The sequence below is a fragment of the Emys orbicularis genome, chromosome 5, assembly GCF_028017835.1.
Source record: "Emys orbicularis isolate rEmyOrb1 chromosome 5, rEmyOrb1.hap1, whole genome shotgun sequence".
NCBI lineage: Eukaryota > Metazoa > Chordata > Testudines > Emydidae > Emys > Emys orbicularis.
This window is the reverse complement of record NC_088687.1, coordinates 139,677,353-139,704,812: the sequence shown is the minus strand read 5'-3', so window position 1 is coordinate 139,704,812 and position 27,460 is coordinate 139,677,353. Positions and strand designations below refer to the sequence as shown.

General features: G+C 50.2%; 1 protein-coding gene across 1 annotated transcript in view; it reads left to right on the top strand.

The window, feature by feature from the left end:
- Window positions 1–27,460, top strand: part of GFRA4 (GDNF family receptor alpha 4) — a 59,237-nt gene that overhangs the window by 5,610 nt on the left and 26,167 nt on the right. Inside the window, exons 3-4 of the mRNA XM_065405754.1 lie at window positions 3,000–3,278; window positions 20,141–20,221. Coding sequence (XP_065261826.1) covers window positions 3,000–3,278; window positions 20,141–20,221 — 360 coding nt within the window. The remainder of the gene's footprint in view (window positions 1–2,999; window positions 3,279–20,140; window positions 20,222–27,460) is intronic.

Here is a 27,460-nt window from a genome sequence, read left to right as displayed (position 1 = left end):
CAGAATTTAAACAGCCAGATTCCAGCTGGTGCCCTCCATTCTAGCCAGCACAGAAGCAGCTCTTACCAAAAACATCCTAATGCTGCATTGCCTGGAGAGGTGAATGTGTCGGGATCACGTGAGGGAGTGGGGTTAGTGAAATCAGGGCAGAGAGAAATGGGGATCGCTGGGGAGGAATGAAGAAGAGGGGAGAAGCCCCGTGAATAGAATGGATGATAGCCCACAATGTCCTCTGAGGTGCGGTTGTGGACCATACTTCTTCTCCCAAAGGTGCCAAAAGGGGAAAGGAGACTCCCCTACAGGCGAGAAGGTGGTTTCATGCTAGTTGACGTGGCAGCTGCTTGTGCCATAAAATACATTTCAAAGAAATCAGATTAATTCAAACTGGAGCAGTCCTGGGAGGTTCTGAAAGACCAAGCTGTGATGTGCGTCTGCTGTGAGCTACCCCACCGGCCAGTGATGGGCATGCGAGGGGGGCATGCCACATTACAGCCTCTAAAAAAGGGGATTTCCCAGCACCTCCCCTCCCCCAGCTACTTTCAACTGGTTCTTTTCTGAGATGACCCATAGTCCTTTGCACTTATCCAAAGCTGGCACTGAGGGAATCACCACACTGGGGAATGGGCCACTCTGTAAGGTTGAGGAGGACCCAACAAGAGTTGTAAGGCAAGCCTTCTCAACCTGCAGATCGTGATCCCACCCAGGAGTTAGCGGTTCATTACCCCCCCATTCCTAAATAGTAGAGGGACCACTGGCTGAAAGTGGAGTATTGGTATGGAAAAGGGGGTCCCGGTGTGGGCAGGTTGAGAACTACTGTTCTGAGGTAATGGCAATAGCTTATGTTTTTATAGTGCTGGTTCTGCAATTCCTTTATACACTATGGGCTTAATTCTCCTCTCACTTAAACCAGTTCTACCCCCATGTGACCCCCCCGCTGACCTCAATGGAGTTACTCCAGATTTACACCAAAGCGAGAGCAGAATGAGGCCCCCTCTCACTGGGGTGGGCCACAACGGCGCTGAGCAGCCATTTTGGACAGGGAGCAAATGAGAACGTCACCTTAGTTTGAAATGGCAGCCGGGATGGCAAGGCCATTCTCTCACGCCAGGAGGATGTCACATCCACTCTGTAACCTGAGCGCCCGTCCCACAGGATACCCTCCCCCCAACTGTCACCCCCGGCTCTGGGGAAGAACAGCCACCTGCAATCCAGGCCAGCATTGAGCACTACACCCAAATGTTGGGGCTGTGTTCAATTGTGATGTGGTCACAGGGGCAGCTTGGATGGCTGAATGAACAGAGGGCAGCAAACGCATGTCAGCCACTTTCCTTCAGGCCGGGCCTTTCCTGGACTTGGTGTTCTCCCCTCTGTCTGAGATGCTCCATCTGCTCTCATGCCTGTTCACCGGGGAACGCTGGGCCACCATCACGCTGCGTGCATGGCAGCGTCATGCTGCACGGGGACCCCAATAGCTCAGCACCCATCACGGCACAGCTTTGTGTTAGTCCCTGGGCTTTTCCCAATGAGCTCTCTAGGGTGTTGTAGGCCAAGGCCCCAGGGGCTCTGTAGCCCCTCGGTCCAGAGGTGCTGACTCCGTGGGTGCACAGGGGCTTGCAGCTCAGACAGACACACCTGTGCTAGCTCTAAAGTAGCCGTGTAGCCGCGGCTGCACCGGCAGCGAGATGAGTTAGGTGCTCTGAGTGTGATCCTGTCTGAAACCGTAGGTACGTACTCGGGGCAGCTAGCGCCCCCTGGTGCAGCTATAGCTACGCTGCTATTTTTAGCTAGCTGGCTCGCTCAGAGCTAGTGTGGGTCATCTCCAGGAGATGTAGACGTACCCTCAGAGGGGAAAACTCGAGACCCCTCTGCCGAGACATTGGAAATGATCGGACCAGGCACAAGCCCTGGAGAGGTCCTAATGGCTCGCCGGTGACAAAGTGGCCTGCCCCCGGAACATACACCGACCCAGTCATCGCACACCGGGGGCTTGCCCGCTGCACATCCAAACCTCCCCGCAGTTACTGAGGCTACATGCACTTAACGTTTGGAGAATTTTCCCATCCGCCGCCCCACCGAAGGCGTGAGAGCGAGAACACGCGCATGCGAAAGGGGCTGATTCTCCTCTCCTCCCGCATACGCCGCTGCCCTCCCCGTGGCGGGCAAGGCAACTGCACCACGCTCAGCTGGTGGGAGACGGAGGGGAATCAGCAGCAACGCAGTAGGTCTGTCCATGCAATGGATTGCAGGGCTGATCCACTGCCTTTCGTCTGGGATCGTACAGTCAAAGAGCCAGATTTTCCACAGGTGTAAATTGCCTTTGACTTCAGTGGAGCGCTGCGATTTCCATGGGCCACAAAATAGTGAAAGAAGACATATAATCATAGAATACCAGGGTTGGAAGGGACCGTGGGAGGTCATCTAGTCCAACTCCCTGCTCAAAGCAGGACCAATCCCCAGACAGATTTTTGCCCTAGATCCCTAAATGGCCCCCTCAAGGATTGAGCTCACAACCTTGGGTTTAGCAGGCCAATGCTCAAACCACTGAGCTATCCCTCCACCATCAGTTCATTCCCAGGGCTTTCCCTGTGCCAGTGTATGGCAAAGGGGGCATGTTGCCCTCCCAGTTCCCCTGTAGGCGAATCTGTAGAGCTGCATGGGCAGCTTTGGAAGGCTGTGGGATGGTGTTGCTACACACTGTTAAGCAGCTGCTGCATTGCACCATAGGCAAATTTCAGCAGGAGGGGAGGTGACTGTATATTGAAGTCGTGATTTTGCAGTTTCGACTTGTGCCCTTGAGATCAATGGGAGTTCATGAGTAAGGACTTCATGAGTGGGCCCATTGTTTGTAAGGTGCTTGGGGGAAGCCAGGCCATTGGGCTTGTATATTTAAGCAAAGACTTATTCAGAGCCTGGCCCAGAAAGTGAGAGATGTTGTTGAATTGCTTTGATCTTCAGTCTGGGAGCATCGCACCCTGACTCTCTCTCTCGTTCTCTTGCAGAAGCCATGACGGAAGCAGTGAGTTCGGGCAGAGATTGCCTGCAGGCCGGGGAGTCCTGCACCAATGATCCCAGCTGCAGCTCCAAGTTCCGGACCCTCCGGCAATGCATCGCGGGCAACGGCGCCAACAAACTGGGGCCGGACGCCAAGAACCAGTGCCGGAGCACGGTGACGGCCCTGCTGTCCAGCCAACTCTCTGGCTGCAAGTGTAAACGGGGCATGAAGAAGGAGAAACATTGCCTGAGCGTCTACTGGAGCATCCACCACACCCTGATGGAAGGTCAGTCGGGGCCACGTCTCAGCGGGCGGGTTTTCCAAACAGGGTCTTCAAAAGGAAATGTGTGTTGGTGAAACACGCCAGTTCCTGCTCCTTCTAGCCACAGAACAGGATCAGTGCAGGCAGCAGCCGGGCTAGCTTCTTCCCCCCTTGAAATGGGCAGACTGAAACCTTCTCCAGGCAAGTTGAGTTGCCATCCAGATGGTGGCCTCTCTGCTGAGATGCCCATCTGGTTTGCAGTTAGTGCTGGCTCTTCTGGTGGTTTTTCAGGCCCACTCAGATCTCACCTACCCATTTTTCCCAGGTTTCCCACCAGCCACATCTGATGATAGAGAGTTTTGGTTCCTTCAATGGACCAGCAGTGACTTAGATATGACAGGCTCTGCAGTCAGTCGCCTGGGTCACTCAGGTCGGGTCTACGCCTAAATCTTAGGTTGCTCCAACGACGTCACTCGGGGATGAGAATAATTCACTCCCTGCGCAGCGTAGTTAAGCCCTGGTGTAGACAGTGCTAAGTTGATGAAAGAATTCTTCCTTCGACCTAGTTACTGCCTCTCAGAGAGGTGGATTTGCTACAGCGAAAGAAGACCCCCCTCCCATTGCTGTGGTGAGCGTCTACGCTACAGCGGTGTAGCTGCAGAGTTTCTAGTGTAGACATGCTTCAGTCCCGCTACCAACGGTATCCAGAATGGTGTTAGCAAGGACATATCAGAGTGGCTACATCATGCCTCAAGCTAAGGTGAGCCCTGGGCCGGGGGTATGGGCGCAGAGCTGCTACGCCAGCTGCATCAGCTGGACCATTTCATCTTCAAAGCCTTTGGTCTAATTCTGCATTGCCCCCTTTATCTATTATCATTATGACATAGCGCCCAGAGACCCCAGTCAAGCTCCATCATTCTGGGCTCTTCACCGAAAGCAATCCCTGCCCCAGAGAGCTTGCAGCCTGCATTGTAACGACGTCTCTGGGAGTTCCATGTGGAAGGCACTTGGGATCAAGCCCCAAATTCGCTCAGCTTCATTTCTCCCCAGCTGTGGGGTGGGGAATTAATGATTATGAAGTGATTTTTCCCAAGGCTGCAGAGAGCATCAGTGACAGAATGTGGGTGTTCCTTCCCCCCCTCCTCCCTGTGCCTGTGCTGACAACACCTGGACACAACTCACACATTAGCACAGGGATGTTGTATTTGTGTTTCCAGCACTGGGAAAGAAATGCAAAACACAGGGGATACTTGGTGTGGTTAAAGCACAGAAACTGGGAGCCAGGAGATCGGGGGTAATAGATTTATACATTTTAAGGCTAGAAAGGACCATTGTTATCGTATAGCAATCTCAGCCAATGATTCATGCATCAAGCCCATATCTTCTGGATGAGCTAGAGTTTGTCTGTTTGTTTCATACATCTTGATTTAAAGACACTCAGTGGTGGGGAATCCACCAAAGCCCTTGGTAAGTTGTTCCATTGGTTAATTACCCTCACTGGTAAAAACATCCACCTTATTTCTAACCTGATTTTGTCTAGTTTTAGCTCCCAGCCATTAGATTTTGTTATGCCTTTGTCTGCTACATTAGATCCCTTCCCATATAGATACTTCTAGATGGTTCTTTTCCTACCTGTGCTACAGTTCTGCTTTGTAACCTCTAGTAAATCTCTTTACTGCTTTGTACCTCAGTTTCTCCATCTGTATAATGAGGCCAATAATCATTATCTAACTCCCCGGTGGCTACGAGACTTAATCTGTAATGTTTGTGTCCTGGGTAGAGATCTGTAGCTGGGGAAGTGCAGCATTTTTCTTAAAAAAAGGAATAAACTAAAACTGTTTGTTGTTGATTTTATATAAATGTCCCTTTAAAGTCAGTGTTGAAGAAATAATGTGGTGTGGGTGACAAAAAAAAAACCAATCTGGGAGTTGTGATGGATCACAACCTCAACATGAGTCAGCAATGCGATGCTGTTGCAAAAAAAGCAAATGCAATTTTGGGTTGCATTAACCGAGGCATAGCATGCGAGTCATGGGAGGTGATAGTAACGCTCTACTTGGGCCTGATTAGGCCTCAGCTGGAGAACTGTGTCCGGTTTTGGTCAGTGCCGTATAGAAAGGATGTGGAAAAACTGGAAAGGATCCAGAGGTGAGTGACAAAGATGATCAAAGGGATGGAATACAAGACACATCAGCAAAGGCTGAAGGAACCGGGTATGTTTAGTTTGGAAAAGAGGAGATGGCGGGGGGATATGATAGTGGTCTTCAGACACTTGAAAGGCTACCATAAACAAGCTGGAGAAAAACTGCCACAGAGGGCAGGACAAGAGGCAGTGGGTCAAACTACAGCACAGCAGATTTAGATTAAATCTCAGGATAAACTTCCTGACTGTAAGAACAGTAGGACAATGGAACAGACACCGAGGGGGGTTGTGGAAGCTCCTTCACTGGAGGTTTTCAAAAAGAGGCTGGAGCCACCTGTCTTGGATGGTTTAGACACAACAAATCCTGCATCTTGGCAAGGGCTAGACTAGACGGCCTTTGCAGTTCCTTCTAACCCTGTGGTTCTATGTTTCTAAACCAAACTCTATTGAGTTTCCTGCCTGACCGTGTCTTTGGGATGTGTAAGATTTGCGGCGCATGCTCTTGACACTGAATTTCATCCCCACACCCTGCAAATATTTTAGTAAATGTTGATTTAATATTTTTTAAGCGCCCTTATAAAAGTGCACATCAGCAGCGATAACTCTCCCCTGTCAGGCCTGCCAGTGTTTTATGCACCATGAAAATTAAATGAGGAATAAAACGGCCGCTTCCAACCATAGGCTGCAGAACAGATAGGTTAATAAAACGCTGACAGGAGCAGAAAGCAAAGGTGCCGAGGGCGATGCTTGGATCAAGAGGCTGAGCAGAACAAAGTGAACGGGAAAGGCGCTGCCCAGACCTACCAGCAGCAAGGACCACATTGCCCATCTCTCAGAAACCTGAGTGCAGCTCTTAGGCCGAACCTACAAGGTGCTGAGTGCTGTGATGTGAAGTCATTGGGAAATAAAGGGGCTCAGCGCCTTGCACGATTGGGCCCTTCTTTTGGGTTGCTTGTTGGTTGAGTTCACTGTCAATGAAATCCTCAAAGCAGGGCATTTCCAGGGCTATTGTGGAGAGGTACACAACCCGGGGTCTCTGCTTCCATTAGCTAGTGTTGTTGTTAATTATCTGTGTTACCCTAGCACATAGGAAACCGTTTTATCACCTTTTACAGAGTAGTCCTTGCCAGCAGGGGCGGCTCTATGCTTTTTGCTGCCCCAAGCACGGCAGTCAGGTGGCCTTCGGCGGCACGCGTGCGTTTGGTCCACTGTTCACGTGGATTCGGTGGTGTGTCTGCGGGTGCCCGCCGCCGAATTGCCGCCGAAGCTGCGGGACCGGAGGACCTCCCACAGGCACGCCGCTGAAGGCTGCCTGACTGCTGCCCTCACAGCGACCGGCAGGCCACCCCCCGCGGCTTTCCACCCCAGGCACGCGCTTACTGCGCTGGTGCCTGGACCCGCCCCTGCTTGCCAGCCCATTGAGCAATAGGCCAAATGGAGAGTTTCCTTTTTCCCCCTACATATCACCACTTTTCATCTTCATTTTACAGAATGAAAAATTGATCGTATGAAGGTTTGCATGACAAGTGGCTTAGCTTACGCAGATCTTTCAGGTTACGCATACGGTCACATTTGTTGGCTGCTGGCTGATACAGAAACTCGGAAATCAACATGGCTAACAATGATTGGAAGACTATGCTAAAGTCAGTGCTCAGGGGAGGAGCAAACAACATGTGCAGTCATGTATGGCAGCTCTGCGGGTCACGAAGGGTCACCGTATCAAAGCTTGGTTTGATAAACAAGCATCTGAAGATATTAAGAAATGTCAAGTACTAAAAATATTGCTTGGCATAGTCAAAACTTCAGCTACTTTAGGTGTCGCCTTCCACGGCCACCGTGAGGTGCTGGAGAGCAGCAAGTGTGGTATTTACCTGACAGACATAATACAACTTTTGCCCAACATATCAGCGACACCAAGATAGTCAAATACTTGAGCAAGACAATTACTGATGAACTTATACGTCTTTTAGCAGGTGGTGCATACTTAATATCAGCAAAGAAGCTATGTTTTTGTTATTGTCATTGTAGATGAAGTCATGTATATTAGCCATGTTGATCAAATGGCCATTTTGCTTCGCTTTGTTAATGTTGATTGTGTCAAAGGAGTGGCAGATATAAAAGAGCAGTTTGTAAGCTTTGAGCAGTAAGTGAGGCAGATGCTGCATCCTTGTGTGACCAGTAATGTTTTATCCTGCAAATATGGATTAAACGCCAAATAGATGTCTGGACAGGAATAGGATAGTGCCAGTGTTATGGCCGGAGATCATGGAGGATTGCAAGCAAAAATGAAAGAATATCCTTCAGGCAGGGGAGACAAAGTGTGGGCACCATACATCCATTGCCCAGCACATCACATTAACCTAGTTTTGGCACATGCTGCTGAAGGTAAGGCCAGTCCAGATCTGAAGGTTTTCTTCACAACTTTGCAGGAAATATATAAATATCTCAGAGACTCTAACCATCGATGGGAAAAATTAATGATTAAGTCTAAAGAGAATCTTTATCTTCTTTATCTGTATCGTGCTTGAGAGAGTACAGCTTTGCAAAAGGAAGAGGAGATGATGATGCATTTCAAGCCCCCCACAGAAGTTGACGGGATTGATGCAGCAGATGAAATTGAACACGCTTCTGAAGAATGAAGGAGACCTTTACATCTAAAGGTACGCTGCAAGTCTAGATGGGCAGTTTGAATGAAATGAGGCAATGATAGTAAATTTTGAGAATGTAATTGAATGCCTAGAAGATTAAACTGTTGCCGAACGCAGGAGTAGCGAGGACATACGTTGAGCAAAAAGCAACCTGTCTTTGATGGCTTGGATGGTTTACCTCAATCTATTATGGTGGCATAGGATCTTAGTTATCACAGCTGTAGCCTCTGGAATCCTACAGTCAAAGAAAATTGTCCTGTTCCAAGTCCTCTGGACTTTTGAGAGCACAGTGAATGATCTCAGCAAACTCAGAGCTGAAGAAAAATATGATAAAATTGTAAAAACATCTCAGAGCAGGTGGGAAGCAATGGGTTTTGAAAACGCAAACTATCCAAGCCACAGGAAGAGATGCGTATGCTACATGGATGATGAATTTGCACACGATTCTGCATTGGAAGCAAAGGGTAACCATCAAAGAAAATATTTTGAAGTCTTAAACAATATGATCGTGGAACTAAAATCTCAGTGTGAGGGATTTCAAGAGATAGCTCCTCTATTTGGTTTCCTCCATCCCAGGCAACTTCAAAATATAACTTTAAAGAAGGAAGTTCTTAAACTGATGGGAAAATACTCATATTTTTCTTTTAGACTTGGTTCATGAGATTGTCTTTCAAGATGTATTATTTTACAAAGAACACATAAGTGGTCATTTTGTTGCTTGGAGTCCAGAGCTACTTGAATTTCAGTGTGTCAAGTTCTCTTGATGCTGTTTTACCAGAAATGGAAATGTTGTGTTTACTTTTTCTCACCATACCAATTGGAGTGGCTAGTGCTGACTGCACAATAAGCACATTAAGACATGTCAAAAACGACATGTGTTCAGTATTATCACAGACATGGCTGAGTGCCTAGTTCTCCTGGCCGTTGAGAAAGATGAGACAGCTGGACAGCATCGTAGAATAATTTGCCAAGGGAAAATGTCGCCGGGGTGTTGTGAGGGTCCAGTAATTGGATATACACAAGCCAACACAATTTGGGTGAGAATCCACTTTTGTTTAGGCCTCTGCTTTTTGTTTTATGGGACTTTTCTTCACTTTTTATCTTTAAAAAAAACCGAAGTTGATGTGACCATTGAGCCCTAAGCTTCATGTTTGGTGACCAGGCTCTGCCCCTTAAATCTGCCCCTGATTTAAGAGAGTCCTTCCCGTTTGACTTTTATTCTTCTGGCAAGGTTCTCAACATAGGGTTTAGTTCAGCCTTTCTACCTAACCATTGCCCTGTGGGTGGTGTGGAGTTGTGCAAGATGTTTCAATTTTACAGTAGTGCTGTAACCTTCTGAATAAATTGTTTTCAAACTCTGCCCCTTGGTCATGATGGATCCTTTCAGGAAAACCAAATAAGTAACGGAAGATTATGTTTGCCGCAGTCTTGCCTGACTTGGTGGTGGTAGGGTAGGCTTGGACAAACTTAGTGAAGTGATCCAATATTACTAGGATATGTTCATACCCTCCTTTGCTTCTGGCTAGGTGCAAGAAGTCCATTGATACAAGCTCAGATGGTTCTATTGTAACTATATTAGTGGAGCTCTGGAATGCTGGTGAGGTTTTGTGACACATGTACAGACTCTAGTGGTGTGATGTTCAATATCCCTCTTCATCTGTGGTCTCTTGTGAGACTGATTTCTTGCTCTGCTCCTAAATGTCCCATCTCTTGGTGTAGTTCTTGATATTTCAAGTGATACAGCTGATTTCATAAGTAGGTTTTCTGCTAACGTATTCCATCTGTATCCAAATGCAACCAATGCCATTCACCCATCAGGGCAGAGATCTTACCACATCCTCCTGTGCTCTTTTGGTTGTTCAGTGCATGCCCCAAGGACTTATAATAAAGAATTTTAACAATAGCTGGATCTTCCTTCTGAGCTGCAAAACTGTCTTCTCACAGAATAGGCGTTACGGTGGATTTAATAGCCATGGAGAAGTCCTCTGCTGCCAAAGGGTTGGTAGTAATAACTGCTAACCAAGAAGACAGCATTAATAACATCTTTGCTGGTCTCTTCTGTGCCTTTCATCATATATTTTTTCCACATCAAGGGGCATTCTGGATAAAGCATCTGCAACCACATTAGATTTCCCTGGACAATATCTAACTTTGACGTTAAAGTCAACTAATTCTTCAACCTAACGGTGTGCTGTGGCATTCAGCCTGGCAGAGGGGAGGACATAGGTTCATGGGTTGTTATCCCTGTAAACTGTGAAGGATTGTGCATAGTGGAGGTAGTCACAGAATTTGTTAGTTACAGCCTGCTTCAAAGCTAGGAACTCCAGCTTTCCTGAATGAAGGTGATCATTTTTCTTAGCTGTAATTAGTGTTCTTGACCCATGACCAATGATCCTCGGTTTACTTTCCAGACGCTGGAATAAGACTGCACCTAATCCCTTACTGGAAGCGTCTTCTTTTTCCAAGTCCACTTTTGATGGTGTTGTGTGACAGATTCCAATGGAACAGTCAACGAGTCATAGAAATGGCGTTGCTACTTGAAAAAAAGTCTTGAAGTACCTTGGATAATAGGTGAGGAAGCCTAGCAGCTTGCGAAGTTCCCCGGGGATATTTGGTGGCTTATCTTCAAAATCATGAACAGCCAACGTGTCAGATGAATCCATCTTCTAACCTTCAGCAGGTACCTTCATTCCCAAGTAAAGTACCTTTCTCTTAAAGAGCTCACGTTTGGCAGCTTTCATCTTAATTCCATGCTTCTGCAATACTCTCCTTACATTCTCCATGTGTTCTTCAAAAGTGCCACTGCACACAAGGACATCATCCAGGTAGGGAATGCATATCTCATCCCTAAATTCTGCAAGGCTCTCTTCCATACGTTGCTGGAAGGAAGCAGCCTAATCCATTCATATAGACCTCATGGAGTAATGAAGGCTGTGAAGTGATGGGTTTCTTCAGTTAATGAACCTTGAGGGCCTTCCCTTGATCTAAGATGGAGAACCAAGATTTACCTCTTAATCCACTCAGAACATCTTGGATTCGAGAGATGGGTTGCTTGTCTGGTCTGGTTCTTCTATTCTGTTCCAATAGCTGATGCAGAATCTTAGATTATCATCCCTTTTCTGGACACATCACACTGGTGATGAACAGGATGACTTTGATTTTGTGATCCATCCCCTGTTTAGGAGATCTTGCAGGTATTCCTTGACTTCTTTATACAGTGGATGAAACACTGAGATGTAAGCCTTCTGTACATGTTGCTGGTCATATAACTTGATATGCATCTGCAGACTAGGTATCCGTCCCATGTCTTCATCAATGCCTTGGACTCCTCTTTCAGCATCTGCTGGGCCATTTTCCTTTGCATCTCTGTTAAACGGCTTAGGTTCAGTGCTGGTTCAAACAGACCTTGATTATCCCCTCTGGCTAGAGGTAGTTCTCTTTGTTGGCTGAGCCTTTGATCCTTGGGACTGTCATCTCTCATTTTTGACACTACTGCCACCAGGAAGGATTTTATCTGCTGAGTATCCACTGGAATTTCAGATTTAATCTGCTGTAAAATTCCAAGCGCAGTTCGTCCTTTCAGAATGATGTCAAGGGATATTTATCTGGTAAGACGATTCTTTTAGGTATTTTCACTAGTGTTTCTTTTTTGTCCAAATTCTCGGGTGACTGAGCAGCAGACATCTGGCTCAAATATTGCTATTAAACTTTCAGTATCCAGACCTGTATGAATCCATCATGTTACATAAGTGGTTTTTTTTCCTTTGGGGATAATCACATTCCTTCTCTCCATTTGAAGCATGCTCGGGTTTCAGAATTGTCGTTTCGGATGATGTTCACAAGAGCTTCCACTTTTGCCATGGCAGCGTGAGGAAATACACATTGAATATTGTCAGTGAGGCTACATGCTGGTGCCTCATCAGGTGAATTTCAGGATTTGCAGCAGTGATATTTGACTATCTTCGCAATAACACTGTAGGCGATGATTAAGTGCTCTACCTTGTGTGCTCTGACCAGTCCAGGAACATCAGGAAGTCATCATCTTTGCTTAATTGGAATGGGACGACAGTCCGTCCTTTGTAAGGGATTTGAGTTCCACTGGCAGCTTTAAGGCCAAGACCATCTTCTATTTCCCGTAACTCTTCGAACTTTCTAAGGTGTGTCTTCTACCTACCAACTTGAGACCTTGCATACCTGTGCTCTAGTGTCCCATAGGACTTGACAAAACACCAGCCCGTGCATTTATTTCCAACTAAAGTAGCTATTCTTGTTTCCTGCTTCTGTGTAAGATGGCAAAGATAGGCTGCTCCTAGTAGATCAGACGCAGTGTCAGCTTTGTCTCTGCTCTCTTGTGATTTTTCCTGCATGACATCCTGACTGATCGTATTCATTACTGCCACATCTGAAACAGTGGTCACAAGTACTGCCTCTGGCAGACTGCCTGCAGCCGCACATCCTTTTCTCTGGAGCTGCCTGTCTGCCTGTTTGATCAAGCCATTATGACTTCTGGACAGCTCGCTGTAATATCTTCATTTCGGCATCCACACCTTTGATTTAATCACCACTGGTCTTTAGTTCCGTTATCTCATTCATTAATGAGTCACCTTTGGAGACTCCTTTCCCCTTGGGAGGAAGTGCTGCTTTACTGTCTGCTGCTCTGTGTAGGGCCATTCCGCACAAGTACATGCTCCAGTCCCCAACTTCTGCTGCTGCTTCTCTACCGCCTCACGTATAGCAGCATGCAGCGTCTCAGTCAGGGTCTCCCCGCAACCGGTCTGTCTTTTAAATAAAGTCACATCACAGTCTGAATATTAGAGAGAGAAGGTTGATGAGATAATATCTTTTATTGGACCAACTTCTGATGGTGAGAGAGACAATCATTATGCTCTCCAATGAACTCACACAGGAAAATGATAAAAGACAAAAACACCCTATCACCTGTGGGTGACCACTTTTCACAAACTGGTCACTCTAAGTCTGACCGATCAGTCCTCATCCTGGGAGCTTAAATTCATAACTCTTCTAGACACTCAAAATCACAAACTGAACAGAGACACTGGATTTCTGGCTTATTACAACAACCTGTAACCCACTAACCTCCTCTTTTTGTCCTATGACTGCAGAGGTGTTAATGGGCCTTGAATGGTCCCTTACAATGTGCTAACTATTTATGCTAAACAATCCGTTCCACCTGGCAGTTAGCTGTGATGCTGAGAGTACCTTTGCCAGACATGAAGAAGAGCTCTGTGTGGCTCGGAAGCTCCAATGAAAGCTATGACCTCACCCACCTTGTCTCTAATGTCCTGGGACCAACACAGCTAAGACTACACTGCATACAAGTCTGAATATTGGCATTTTGCTGTCCTGCCAGAACTGACTGGAGGAACAGGTTTTGTACAAGGACAGGTCGTAGCTTAGGTCAGAATCAGCTTCTTATGAGGCAAACAGTACTCTCCGTCTCAAATCAAGTGTCTGGGCTAGGAAATCCTGAGGTGTCTCTTCTGGCTCTTGGGAGCTGCAGGTAAAGTTCAGTTGCATCTTTTTCCTGGTAATAGGACCTTAAAATGTACATCCATTTTTGGAAGACTCAAATTTAGGGTTACCATATTTTAATTTAAAAAAAGGAGGACACTCCACGGGGCCCCGGCCCCGCCCCAACTCCACCCCCAGCCCTGCCCCAACTCCGCCCCGCCCCCGCCCCTTCCCCAAAGTCCCTGCCCCAACTCCGCCCCCTCCCCTGAACGCTCTGCCCCCCTGCTCCTCCCCCTCCCCTGCTTCCTGCAAATCAAATGTTCGCGGGAAGCCTGAAACAGGGAGGCAGCAGGTAAGCTGGGGCTGGGGCGGTGGCGGGGCGCGAGGAGGCGCGGCCCAGTCCAGCCCCCCCAGCCGAGTGGCTCCCTCCGGCAGCCGGCCGGCCCGGCCAAGAGACTCTGGCCCCGGCGTCTCCCGCCCGGCTCGGCTCGGCTCGGGCCCTGGGGCGCCGGCCCTAGTTCCGGGCGAGCGGCTCCGGCCCGCCCTGGCACCGGCGGCTCTGGCCCGGCACCGGCCCTGGCCAAGCACCGCCGGCCCCAGCGGCTTGGGCACCCCCGGCCCCGGTTCCGGTTCCGGCCGAGCGGCTCCGGCCGAGCACCGCCGGCCCCAGCGGCTCAGGCACCCCTGGGCCCGGTCCCAGCGGCTCCAGCCCAGCTTGGCTCGGGCCCCGGTTCCAACCGAGCGGCTCCGGCCCGGCACCGGCACCGGCCCTGGCCAAGCACCGGCGGCCGAGCACCACCGGCCCCAGCGGCTCCGGCCCCAGCGACTCCAGCCCGGACCCAAGCCCCAAGACCCCTCCCTCCCTATTTTCCCGGACATGTCCGGCTTTTTGGGATTTCCTCCCGGACAGGGATTTGAGGACCAAAAAGCCGGACATGTCCGGGAAAATCCGGACGTATGGTAACCCTACTCAAATTAGTTTTCCTTCCAAGTAGCCCCTGAGCCTCAGCCCAAGGCAGACTGCCCTGATCCCAGCTTCCGTGATCTCTGCTTCACTGTACCCCTTGGGAATCCCACTTTCAGTTGCAATCTTAGGACCCGAACCTACAAGGTGCTGAGTGCTGTGATGTGAAGTCATTAGCAAAGAAGGGGGGCTCAGCACCTTGCAGGATTGGGCCCTCTTTTTGGTTGAGTTTACCGTCAATGAAATCCCCGAAGCAGCGCGCTCCAGGGCTGTTGTGGAGGAATACGTACCGGGGCGTCCGTGCTTCCATGAGTTATTGCAGCGGCGGCTCCAGGCACCAGCGTTCCAAGCGCGTGCCTGGGGCGGCAAGCCACGGGGGGCGCCCTGCCGGTCCCTGCGAGGGCGGCAGTCAGGCTGCCTTCGGCGGCATGCCTGCGGGAGGTCCGCCGGTCCCACGGATTCGGCGGCAATTCGGTGGCGGGTACGCCAAAGCCACGGGACCGGCGGACCTCCTGCAGGCATGCCGCCAAATCCGCGGGACTGGGGACCTCCCGCTGGCGCGCCGCCAAATCCACGGGACCGGGGACCTCCCGCAGGCACGCCACCGAAGGCAGCCTGCCTGCCGTGGTTGGGGCGGCAAAAAAGCTAGAGCCGCCCCTGGCTATTGTGTACCCCATTGCAGGGCCCCATTGTGCTAGGAGCTGTACAAACCCAGAACAAAAAGAAAGTCCCTGCCCCAAGGAGCTTCCAACCTCATCATAAGATAAGAGACAAGAGATGGATATAGACCGATGGGGGAGTACGAGGGAACAATGAGGCAATTCGGTCAGCGTGACAGGCATTGCTGTCTGCACACCAGCAGCCCGACCATCGTCCAGTTTTTTGTAGGCTTCACGGCAAAGGAGAGTTTTGAGACGGGATTTGAAGGAGGACAATGGAGGCAGCTTTGTGGATGTTTATGGGGAGCTCTTTCCAGGGGCGACAGATTCTTCCTAAAAGTGGGGGGCCACAAGGCCCTGCCCCATCCATGGCCCTGCCCTGTCCCTCCTATTCCCCCTGAGGCCCCACCTCCTGGCCAAGCCGGAAGCTGGAGCAGGGCCAGGGAGCCACGGACCCTCCACCTGCCCGGGGGTGGGTGGGGGCCCGAGAGCAGCCCCCGACCCATGTCCCTGCCCGGCTCAGATGGAGGGTCCACAGCTGCCCGGGCTTCCCGGGCCGCTCTCACCCTGGTGGGGCTCCAGCTTCCAGCCTGGCCGGGAGGCAGGGCCTTGGGGGGAAGAAGACAGGGAGGGGGCCGGCCTGTGGCGAAAAGTAGATGGGCCAGGCCCGTCCACTCTCAAAAGTGAATAAGTGATTATAAGAATGACGGAGATTGACTGGGAGGGGCCTTGGAAGTGAAGACAAGCAGCTTCTGTTGGATGTGATAAACAAAGGGGGGAGGGGATCCGGCGGAGGGATGCAAAGAGAGGGGTGATGAGGTCAAAGTGACGAGCTAGGAAAATGATCTTTGCAGCAGCCTTCTGACTGGCTGCGAGTAGGGCAAAGTTGCATGTGTCAAGACCAGAGAGAAGGAAGTTGCAGCAATCGAGACCTAGGGCCCTACCAAATTCACCGTCCATTTTGGTCAATTTCACGGTCCTAGGATTTAAAAAATCATAAATTTCATGATTTCAGCTATTTAAATCTGAAATTTCACAGTGTTGTAACTGTAGGGGTTCTGACTCCAAAAGGAGTTGTGGGGGGGTCGCAAGGTTATTGTAGGGGGGTTGCAGTTCTGCTACCCTTACTTCTGCGCTGCTGCTGGCGGCGGCGCTGCCTTCAGAGCCAAGGTGCCTGGCTAACAGCCGCCGCTCTCCAGCCGCCCAGCACTGAAGGCAGTGCAGAAGTAAGGGTGGCCATACTGCCACCCCCCCTAAAATAACCTTGTGACCCCCCTGTAACTCGTTTTTTGGGTCAGGACTCCCAATTTGAGAAACGCTGGTCTCCCCTGTGAAATCTGTATAGTATAGGGTAAAAGCACACAAAAGACCAGATTATATGGTCCGTGACGCGTTTTTCATGGCTGTGAATTTGGTAGGGCCCTATGGAGACCCAAGACAATGAGAGCTTGGACAAGAGTTTTGGCTGTGTAGATGGAGTTGAAAGGCCGTATTCTAGAGATGTGAGGCAGAAAGAATTGGCACGATTTAGACGTAGCCTGGATGTGAGGATCTAGAGAGAGGCCCAAGTGGAAGAAGATGCCCAGGTTACACACCTGAGTGACAAGTAGAACGTTGGTGGCATAGGCGCCAACTTTCCCCAGTGCCGGTGGGTGCTCGTACCCCCTGCCCCTGGCCCTGCCCCGACTCCACCCTTTCCCCACCCCTGCCCCGGCCCCATTCCAACCCCTTCCCCAAAGTCCCCGCCCCAACTCCGCCCCTTCCCTGTCCCTATTGGACCCCTTCCCCAAATCCCCACCCGGCCCCACCTCTTCCCCGAACGTGCCGCGCTCCCCCTCCTCCCTGCTGCGCGAAACAGCTGTTTCGCAGCGCAAGCATTGGGAGCTAGGGGGAAAAAGCAGGCACGCGGCGCGCTCAGGGGAGGAGGCGGAAGTGGAGGTGAGCTGGGCGGGGCGGGGTGGGGAGCTGCTGGTGGGTGCAGAGCACCCACCAATTTTTCCCCGTGGGTGCTCCAGCCCCGGAGCACCCACGGAGTCGGCACCTATGGTTGGTGGTGTGGTGTCTCCAGTGATTGAGAGAAAGGGGGTGTTGCAGAGGGCTTGTGGGAGATTAGTCAGATCCACTTCCCCCGTGGACTCTGCAGGCCACTGTTTTAGGTTCTGCAGGTGACCTTTGACCTAGAGCATCCCAGGTAAAGAGGAAAGCCTCTGCTCTGAGGTTCCCCCATGGAAAAACTAAAGCCTTGGAGGGCAGGGGGGCAGGTAACTTAACACTTACTGTGTTCTAGTTGTGTTGAGAAATGCAGCTGGTTTCCCATCCAACAGTTGAAAGCAGAGCAGGTCACGGCCACCAGACCCCCTTCCTTTCATGTGCGGTGCTTTGCCGATCTACTCTCCGATGGAAATGGTTCAACAACGGAGTAAGAAAGCCAGTTTGATCCACATTTTGGCCTTTTTCAAGCAAGAGTTCATTATCAGCGTCCCCGGAGCCTGAAAGCCAGACCTCGGAGTGGAGTGCTGCACGGAGGGGTATAGACAGAGGTAGTGACCCAGGTCTAGGGTGACCATATTTCCCAACGGGAAAATGGGACATTGTGTGGGGTTAGCCCAAGTCCCCCCATCTCCTGCAAATGGGGCTGGCCCGAGCTGCTCTCCCGAGCCCAGCCCCCCCCCACACACACGCGGGGCTGGCGTTGTTGTTCGCCCCAGCCCTGCCTACCCCCGCCCAGGTCTGCCACCCTCCCACCCCCGAGCCAGGCTGGCATCACCGCTAACCCTCCACCCCCACATGTTCCTCTGCACTCTACGTTTTTGAGAAAAGTGGGCATTTGTCCCGTTTGCTCTTGCCAACTGATCAAAGTTGTGACGGCCGGGACAAGGCTTAAAAAAGGGACTGTCCTGGCCAAAACGAGCGATATGGCATGGGCGGCGGATATCATAGGCTGGGGGAGGCTGAGCCTCCCCAAGCAGCCAGGTGTGGCCCCGCCCACACTCCGCCCCCATTCGCTCTCCTGCTTCCCGCTCTGCGGGCGGCTCTTCCGCTGTGCCATGGCCCCAGATGGGGCTGGGGCTGCGCTGCCATCTCCCAGGGCTGGGGGAGGGGCTGGGGCCACGCTGCCCGGCCTCCCGGCACTCCAGGGCTGGAAGAGCTGGGGTGGTGCTCGGCGCTCTAGGGTTGGGGCGGCTGGGGGCACTCCGGGGCTGGGGGCGCTAGCCTGGGGCGAGGGCCAGCAGCTGCAGTGATCTCCAGTGGGAGGGGGGGATAGAAGGTGCGGGGCCTCGGGCGGAAGGAGCGGAGCTGGGGGCTTGAGCCAGCGGTTCACCCGCCACCCATGCTGTATGGTCACCCTACCCAGGTCTGTAATAGCAGGGGGTGCTGTAAGTCAGGGCTGAGACACATCGGCAGAGTTGTGTGGGTGCTCTACACCGGAATAGCAGGGGAGTTGCGGGTCAGGATTGAGATGCATTGGCACAGCAGGGCTGGAAAGGCAGCGAATGCTGTAAATCAGGATTTGACTAGGTTTTGCTTCCCACTGCTCGTGACCCAGCTTAACTCGGTGTCGTGAGCCCCTTATTTTCTCTGAGCAGCAGATTGACTCGCACGTCCATTAAACACCACTGGATCGTTGTTTGCTCTGCTTTCATTTCCTTTGGGACACATTTTTCTAATAATAGTTACATATTTAAAAATCCCACATGTCTAATTGGCTAAACAAGGAAGCCAATCTGAAACTGACTTGCAGAGGCTTTGCTTTCATACATACGTACCCAGGAGGCCAGAAAAGCTTCCTAGAAGCCTTTATAAAAATCAGTTGTGGAACCATATGCCCAGGGAATTTACATAGCATAGCATTTACTCAGCATCTATTGAGCAAGTCTGTGTTTAGGCACTTCAGTATTTGGAGACGCACTGCCAGCTGCCATGTGGTGTCATCAGAACATAAAAACTGCTCCACTGCAGCACACGAGTGGTCCCCTATGCAGTCAGTGGCAGTCCCAGGTCATTCAAAGAAAGCTGTAAACTTGCCTTGTAATACACCGGTGGTAATTGCATAGAGCTGTGCATCAAGGCGGCAATTTCTTCCTGACCCCAGCTGGTGATCAACATATGCCCTGAAGCATGAGGTTTGATAGCTCTTTTATCCCAGCTAGTGCAGCTCAGGCTGCTGATCTTATCCATGTAAATGTCTAATTCCCCCCAGTGTTTGTTTGTTTTTAAAACTTACTAAGCTATTTCCCTCAGTAATACTCTGTGGCATCAGTCAGTAGGATGGCACATTATGGTCCTTGGAGTTGATAAAAGGAGAACTCTGATGGAATAAAATGTCCGGTATCCTTAATCTAGACGGGGAGGCTTTTGCTGGCACTGCGTGTCATTCACTCTATGCTCAGCTAGAAAGAGCAGCATGCATTGGGAACAGATGCAGTGTTAATAAATATCAAGGCACACCCAATCGAGGGTAAGGCAATAAGCAGCAAAACCTAGGGATGGCTGTCTGGAAAGCAGCAAGTTCGAGAAAGACCCCAGGGGGGATAGAACGCTGGGTGCGTAGTGAATGAAAATGACTCCATCATTCATGGAGTCTGTCCAGTTCCTTGTATAACTGGGCCCCTCACTGGCAGCAGAGAGGCCAAGAACTGAGTGGTCCAAGGAGACCAAACAGCTCTCTCGCCCATAGAAACTAACCCACCCAGGCCAAGGTTGAGGTTCATTTTCAAGGGGTAGCCTTGGTGAAATCTCCTGTGGCCTGTGCTGGGGATAAGGATAGGACTTGGCTCCCCAGGGTTGTTGATCTGGCCTCTTCCAACAGCCCCTAAGATACTGAGCATTACTCTGGGGAAATGGACTCGCTATAAGAATAGGCATCACGGAGACCCATAATGCAAATGCTGTTCTGTAGACTCCGGCTTTTGCACCGAGACAGGTTCCTAAAACACAAATCTCAGGAGCCAGAGCTACCTTACTTTGCTGGGGTTCAACCTATCTTCCTTTCACCTCAGGTATGAATGTGTTGGAGAGTTCTCCGTACGAGCCATTCGTCAGGGGCTTTGACTACGTCCGGCTGGCATCCATCACCGCAGGTAGGTGGGCTGGAGCGTATTCTCCTACTTGTTGGCCCAAAGCAGGGTGCTCGTTGGGAGGGGGCCCTCGCAATCCAGATCTGGGAGGGACGGACTGACTAGGCCTCTCCCTGCCCCGCCGCAGTCTGTCGCGCTGCACGGCCCCTTCTCGCATTGTCTGTGCCGAGAATTTCCGTGCTAAGCTGTTGAGACAAGAGCACGTTTTCAGGGGAGGCACTTTATATAATTGGACCGGGGCCATACAGAGCAAGGGACCGGGGCAGAGATAGGCAAGGGCTGGATAGGCAGCCTCTGAGGCTTCCCCACCTGAGGTAGAAAACACCATGACTCTGGGAGAAGAGCTCTGGCCAAAAGAACCCTGCTCTCTCGGCGCCCATCCCCTTCAGGGCAGAGACGGCTGGCCGGATTTTTAAAAGAGATCAGCACCCATTGGCCCTATTCAGGGGCCTCAATGGAAGAAGACCTCTTTGGTAAATCTGGCCCCATGCCTGCCTGATGGGGCAATGGGATCCAGATACAGATCAGGGCAGAGGCACCAGAATCGGGGGGGGGGAAGGCTGGCCCCATCACTTTTAAAAGTGGGGGATATGCCCTCCCACTTTTTACTGGCTATAAGGGTGAGCGATGGGGGGAGGGACGGAGGGAAGCGGGGCCCCAGGTGAAGGGGGGGCTGTGATGGGTTTCCCCTTACCCGGGGTGCCACTTGGAACTGGGGTACCTCTGAGCCTGCCTGACCCACCAGTCTGGGCTCCCTTTACACCGCACGGCTGTGCAGCCTGCCAAGCCCTCTCCCCGGCTTCAGACTGCACTTTACCAGCACACATACAGGTACGGACGTACCCAGCCGTAGCTACACACAGATGCTGATATAGCTCTGCATGGCAAGGCTCAGCTAAGGAACTGCCCAGTTACCCAAGTGCACCCCCCCTCTTGAGGGCAAACCCCCAAATGGTACCATCTTGCGCTGCACAGAGATCGGTACAGCGTAAGCTCATGAAATTCACCCCCTCCCTCAATGTGGAGGAAGACATGTAACAGCTTTGTGCCCCCACAGTTATGAATTCCACACACTGGTTTTAGACAAAACAAAACAAGTTTATTAACTACAAAAGATGGATTTTAGGTGATTATAAGGGATAGCAAACAGTTCAAAGCAGATTACCTAGCAAATAAACAAAATGCAATCTAAGCTTAATATACTAACGAAATTGGTTATAAGTAGCAAATTCTCACCCTAAATGCTGTTTTATGCAGATTGCAGAGATTCTTGAGGGCAAGCTACACTTGCTTGCAGCTTAAAACTCCAGTTATTCCTTTCACAGGCTAGAAAACTCTTTAGCCTGGGTTAAGTCCTTCTCCCCCAGTTCAGTCTTTTGTTTCTTAGGTGTTTCCAGCAGTCTTCTTTCTTGGGTGGGAAGTCAGTGAAGAATGAACCACAATGATGTCACTCCCCTGCCTTAAATAGCTTTGGCATGTGGTGGGAACCCTTTGTCTCCCCGTTCGATTCCCACGCCCGGTCAGTGGAAAACCACTAATATTATGATGGAGTCCAATACCAGGTGACTTGGTCACATGTCTCTGTAGAGCCATAGCAGCCACAACTCGGAGGCTGTTGGTAACATCCTCAGGAAGGCCTCCCAGTGGGAGATTAGCATCTTCAAAGACCTATTGGGTTCCCTAATGGCCCTTCCCAGCCAGCCATCTAGACTGATTGCATTCTGTCTAGTGGGCGTTCCCCAGGTGTAAACGTAAATACATTTGTAATAGATGCATAGACAATATTCCTAACTTCAGATACAAAAATGAGACATGCCTACAAATAGGATAATCACATTCAGTAAATCATAAACTTTTCAGTGATATGTCACATGACCTATCTTATACAAAATACATCATAATTATGCCATACTCATATCGTAATAATATTACTATGAAGAATATGGGGCGTAATGCCACAGGGGCACGGGAGCGGGCCTCGGGGGAAGGGACAGGACCTCGGGGGAAGAGGAGACACAGGGACGGGACCACAGTTTGGCCGCTGGTGGCCCCCCCCCCACTTTTAGGGAGCTTCTGTTGCCCCTGATTCAGGGCTGTGAGGCATTTACGGTAGCAGGAACAGCTAATATTGTCGATAGTACTAACTGAGACACTGATGCCGCAAACATTAACGCATGTGCTTAATTTGCACAGGCAAATACCCTCATTGACTCCACTTCGGTTACTCACGTGTGAGAAGTGAAGCACATGTGGAAGCAGTTGCAGGATAGGATCCTTATTCAGTAGTTTGCCAGTTCCATGATGAGTTCTATGGTGCTCTCTCCCGTACGTGTAGACTCTCTGTACACTGGGATTTTTATGCATGGTCAATGCCTTGCCATTTTTTGAAAATGGGATGAAACTGGTTAGGTAGCAAAGAAAAACAGACCCAGAACAGTAGGACTGTGGAGCAGTAATGAAGGATTCAGAACCCAAATCTGTATCAGAGAGGTATTGAAAAACCTGTCTCGGTTTTTTACATTTTTACTTGTATTACTCCATGGTGATACCATTAGTCATAGCGTAGATCTGCCTCTCACTTTGTGCCTGTGCAGCACCTAGCACAGCAGGGCACTGGTCTACTCTTGGACCTCAGCACTCCTGCCAACCTACTACTAAAATGCAAAGGATCAGGCTGAAGCACATATCATTACAATACCTCAGGGCAGAGTCATATCACCAGATATTTTTAACCAGATTTTACATAAATAATGTATTATGGCCACTAAAAAACATACAAATGGAATTACATCTATCTACTCTAGTAATAGTAGTGATTTTAAAAGTGTGTCCTACATTGTTCTGTGGGTGGAGGAGAAAGCTAGTGTATTCAAAATGAGATTTAGGGCTTGTCTACGTTACCCGCTGGATCAACGGGCAGCAATCGATCCAGCGGGGGTTGATTTAGCGAGTCTAGTCTAGATGCGATAAATCGACCGCCGAGCGCTCTCCCGTCAACTCCGGTACTCCATCAGGCGAGAGGTGCAGGCGGAGTCGACAGGAGAGTGTCAGCCGTTGACTTACCGCAGTGAAAACACCGCGGTAAGTAGATCTAAGTACGTTGCCTTCAGCTACGTAATTCACGGAGCTGAAGTTGCGTAACTTAGATCGATCCCCCCCCCCGGTGTAGACCAGGCCATAGACTTCAAGAATAATAAAGCCATTTCTACTAGCTGTTTGCTATACCCCAAACTGTGGGTAGTGTAAAATGGCATAACAAGACTCATGTCTGTGTATTATTAAACAGGTCTACACCATAGTATATCTACAGCAAAAGGTGCATTCACCAAAACAAAAACAAAAACCCTTCAACATCATTATAACTCAGAGTTAAACTTTTTATTCAAGTTAAACATTGTAGGCCAAAACAATTCAGCTAACATCAGGGATATTCCATAGCTTCAAGAGAAGGCAAAATTTCACAGTCAATTGTTCTCTGAGGTCATCTTGAAATTCACAGCAAGATTGAAACTGACCTCTTCGATATTTTTCAGATGTGGAGTGGCTGGTTTCAATGACTCACCAAAGATATTTTTTGTCTTGATATTGCATTCTAAATTTAGCAAGAGACTTGGCTTCTTCCTCCATAAAATCTTCTCTAATTGGCATAAAGTCCCTCCTGCTTCGAGTCTCAAGTTGACGGAGATGAAAAAGTTTGTCTTCAAATTCTTTTTCTTTGCAGCCAGAAGGAATCTCACTTTATCTCTTTTATCGCATAAGGAGATTTGTGAAGTCTCAGATGAATCACCTGACCACTCCTAGCAGGGATTCTCCTGTGTAAGAGGGATCATCTTGCATGCTTCAATCAAGTAGTTTAACGTCAAAATCAGAAAGATATGGATATTTTCCTCCCTCACCGATCCCTAATATTTGCATATAATGTGATTTTTTTAATCTGGTTTCCAAGGTCTCTCCTTTCCTTTCTAAGACAGTGTTACTCCCAAGTAACCACAGTATTGGTATTTTGAAGCATTCTCCTTCATGGCTTTGTGCATCTGTTGACCTTCCTCACTGGAGTAACAGCATTGCTTTGTGCACTCTTCTATCCAGATTGCTAGTCACTGAGACATTCCTATGCTTGAGATTCTGCTCTTTGCTTGCACTGGTGTACATCAAGGGTGGTTTTGCTGAGGCCAATGGAGTTACACCCTTTAGAAGTGAGTGGAAATAGGCCCATTGACTCTGCATTTCCTGGTAGAGACAACTTCAAGATTTGAAAGGCATCAGATTTGCTCTGACTTTTCTTCCAATGATTGATCTCAGGCTGGGGAATATTATTATTATTTGTAATTTGTATTATCGTAGTGCCTAGGTGCCCCAGTCAGTTACCTGCTCTTTGCAAAGAAGGCCCCATCAGTCCACCAAATCCTCTGTAGGCCATTGCCTGAGAACATCCTCCAGTAACTTGCTCTTGAACGTTGGCTTCTTCAGTCATTCACCTTTCTCCTCGCTGTAGTTCCTGAACAATTACAATCGTGTAGCATTCACAGCCCTCCAGTTGTTTCCGTGATGGTAGTTTGGTCACACCGGTGAAAGTCCTCAGAAGCAGCCTTGAAGCACAGTCTCCATGTTGGAAACTAGACTCGCCCGCACACACACCATCAGAGAGCCTTGTGCTGCTACTGCTCTGCAAACATCAGTAAGGCCTCAGAACAGTGCAGTTCCCAATGGAGATGACTCTAATCACCACCAGGTTTGGCTCCGATCGGCTAGGATGTATGGCTACAGCACCTGAAATCAGGGTGGCCTCAAGTTCTGACCCCGCCCAGAGCCAGCAACTTTCCCGGACATGGGTCACTGCGGTTTGCATGGCCTTGGCTCCCATCCTCTGCCACCTCTAGCAAACTCTCCCCTTTCCCCCAGGACCCATGTCCATCCCCAGCCTTGACCTTGGATGTCATCTGAGGAGGCGGGGGAGTGGTCTTTCCCGTCTCCACTCATATGTGATACAGGGTGGCCCCTTCCCCAGCTTCCGGGGTGGGAGCACGTCATGAAGGCTGAGCCTCCTCCACTCTCAAATGCTGGAGTCCGCAGTGCCCCAGAAGCCTTCCTTAGCAACCGCACAGCAGGGATTATGGGATGTCCAATAGAGCATATGGGTTGCCATGGAATCCCAGTAGACAGCCGAAGCTCTAAATGAGCTGTGGAGACAGAACTGCCAGGTGGCTCATCCCACCAGGCCAGGGTCACGGCACTTTCCGTGGGGGAAGTTTGCTGCCGGTGCTGTACTTGTCCAGTTGAATAGATGTAACTATGCCTGATGTAACGATCAGATTGTACAGTGTAACGACAACCAGGTGTGGAGAGATGGTGTAGGGTAGTGGTTAGAGCAGGAGGCTGGCTGGGTGTCAGGATTCCTGGGGTCTGCTCGCAGCTCTGTGTGACCTGGGGCATTTCACCTCTGTACCTCTAAAAGTGGGAATTAATGGGCCCATCGAATCCAGTATCCTGGCCAGTACCTGAAGCTAAATCTGGCAGAAAAATAATCCAGACAGGCAGAAAGAATTCCTTCCTGGCCCCTGGGGTGGTGATTTGACACTGTAGCATGGGGTTAGATGAACTTAGCTGAGGTTGTTTATCTACAGATGTTATCGCTGCTCATGAAATTCTCCAGCCTCGCTTTAAATCCAGCTCCACTCTTTGACTCTCTGACCTTTGGAAGCTGCAAAACTCAGTCTGGCTCCGTGCTGCCCAGAAAAATCTCTCTCTGCATTGACCTGCCCCAGACCTCACCGAGCAGCCCTCTTGTTCTTGGACGAGGGGGGCAGGAAAAGACCAGATTCTTTCTGTAACTGATCTGCACTCAAATTCCCGCAAACTCTCCAACTTTCAAGGCTATACTCTGCTGGCTTCTTTCTTCCCACCCTGCCATACATCTCAACCTCCCGCTCCTCGTTCTGCCAGCCCCTTTCGCTCGCTCGTCCCTGTTCTCCCACAAACCAACATCTTCCATGCTGCCCCGCAAGCGTGGGACCCAACTCACACAGCCACTACCCTGTCCTCCATCAGAACCTTTCTCAAAGTCATCCCAACTGTGGCACTATCCTCCGGTTAATGGCCGGGCAGGTGGCGTATTACCAATCCACTCGGCTCTCTTGTCTTCTTCTCTTATGAAAGACTCTGATGCCTCTAATCTGCGCACTTTGCTGTGAACCTATGTGACATTGCGGACCTGTCTCTGTCAGGCTCCCATCTCTCCCACCCCTCTTGTGTTCTGCATCCCCTGTTGGGTCTTGACCCTGTTTAGATTGTGAGGGTCGTGGGCAGGGACTGTCTTTCATGTTGCGTGTGTCACAGCCAGAGGGAGAGGAAGGATGGTTGAGCAGTTAGGGTGCTAGCTTGGGACTCAGGAGATGTGGGCACAGATCTCTGCTCTGCCACAGACTCCCTGGGTGACCCTGGGCAAGTCACTAAGTCTTTCTGTGCCTCAGTTTTCCATCTGTACAATGGGAATAATAATCCTGCCCTGCCTCAGAGGGGTGTGGTGAGGAGTCATACATTTAACAGTGAGAAGTTGCTCAGATATGAGGGTGTCTAAGTACCTTGTACCCAGTACAGTGAGGCTGTAATTCTGAATGGGTCCTTTCAGTGCTACTGTGCCACAAACACGGGCCTTGCTAGTCTCCGCAAACTCCAGCCCCATGCGTTACTCCCAGGGAGGGCACGATAGTCTGAAATGGCGTTAGCACAGAGTCACGGAGAACTGGGGCTTTCGTTAAGCCCGTTACAGAAATAGTGGGCAGTCCTGGGGGGGAATCCTGGCCTCACTGGAGTCCATGGCAAAAGATTTCATCCAGCTAGAGCTGCCCTTTGGGAAAATGGCACCGATCACGCCCCCATTGTGCCTCACAATGCACTGTAACAGACCTGCCTCTCACCGCCCTGTCCTGTCCTGGGAGACCCACCCCACCCCACCCCAGGGGCTCAGCCCACACTTCAGAAATACTGGCTTACCCAGATGGAGTGTTTGCACTTGTCTCTAGTGGCAGTAGGTTCTGGATGAGGAATTGCCAGCTTGAATCAGCCCTAAGGTCCATCTAATCCAGTATCCCATCTCCACAGTGGCCAAATGCTTCCGAGGAAGGGGCAGGAAACACCACTCTTTGTAAAGGACTCCTCTGCATCCTGCTGCGTGCTGTTCCTCAGATACCCACGACTGGCATCATCTAATGCCCACTGACATTCACGGGCATCTTCAGTGCT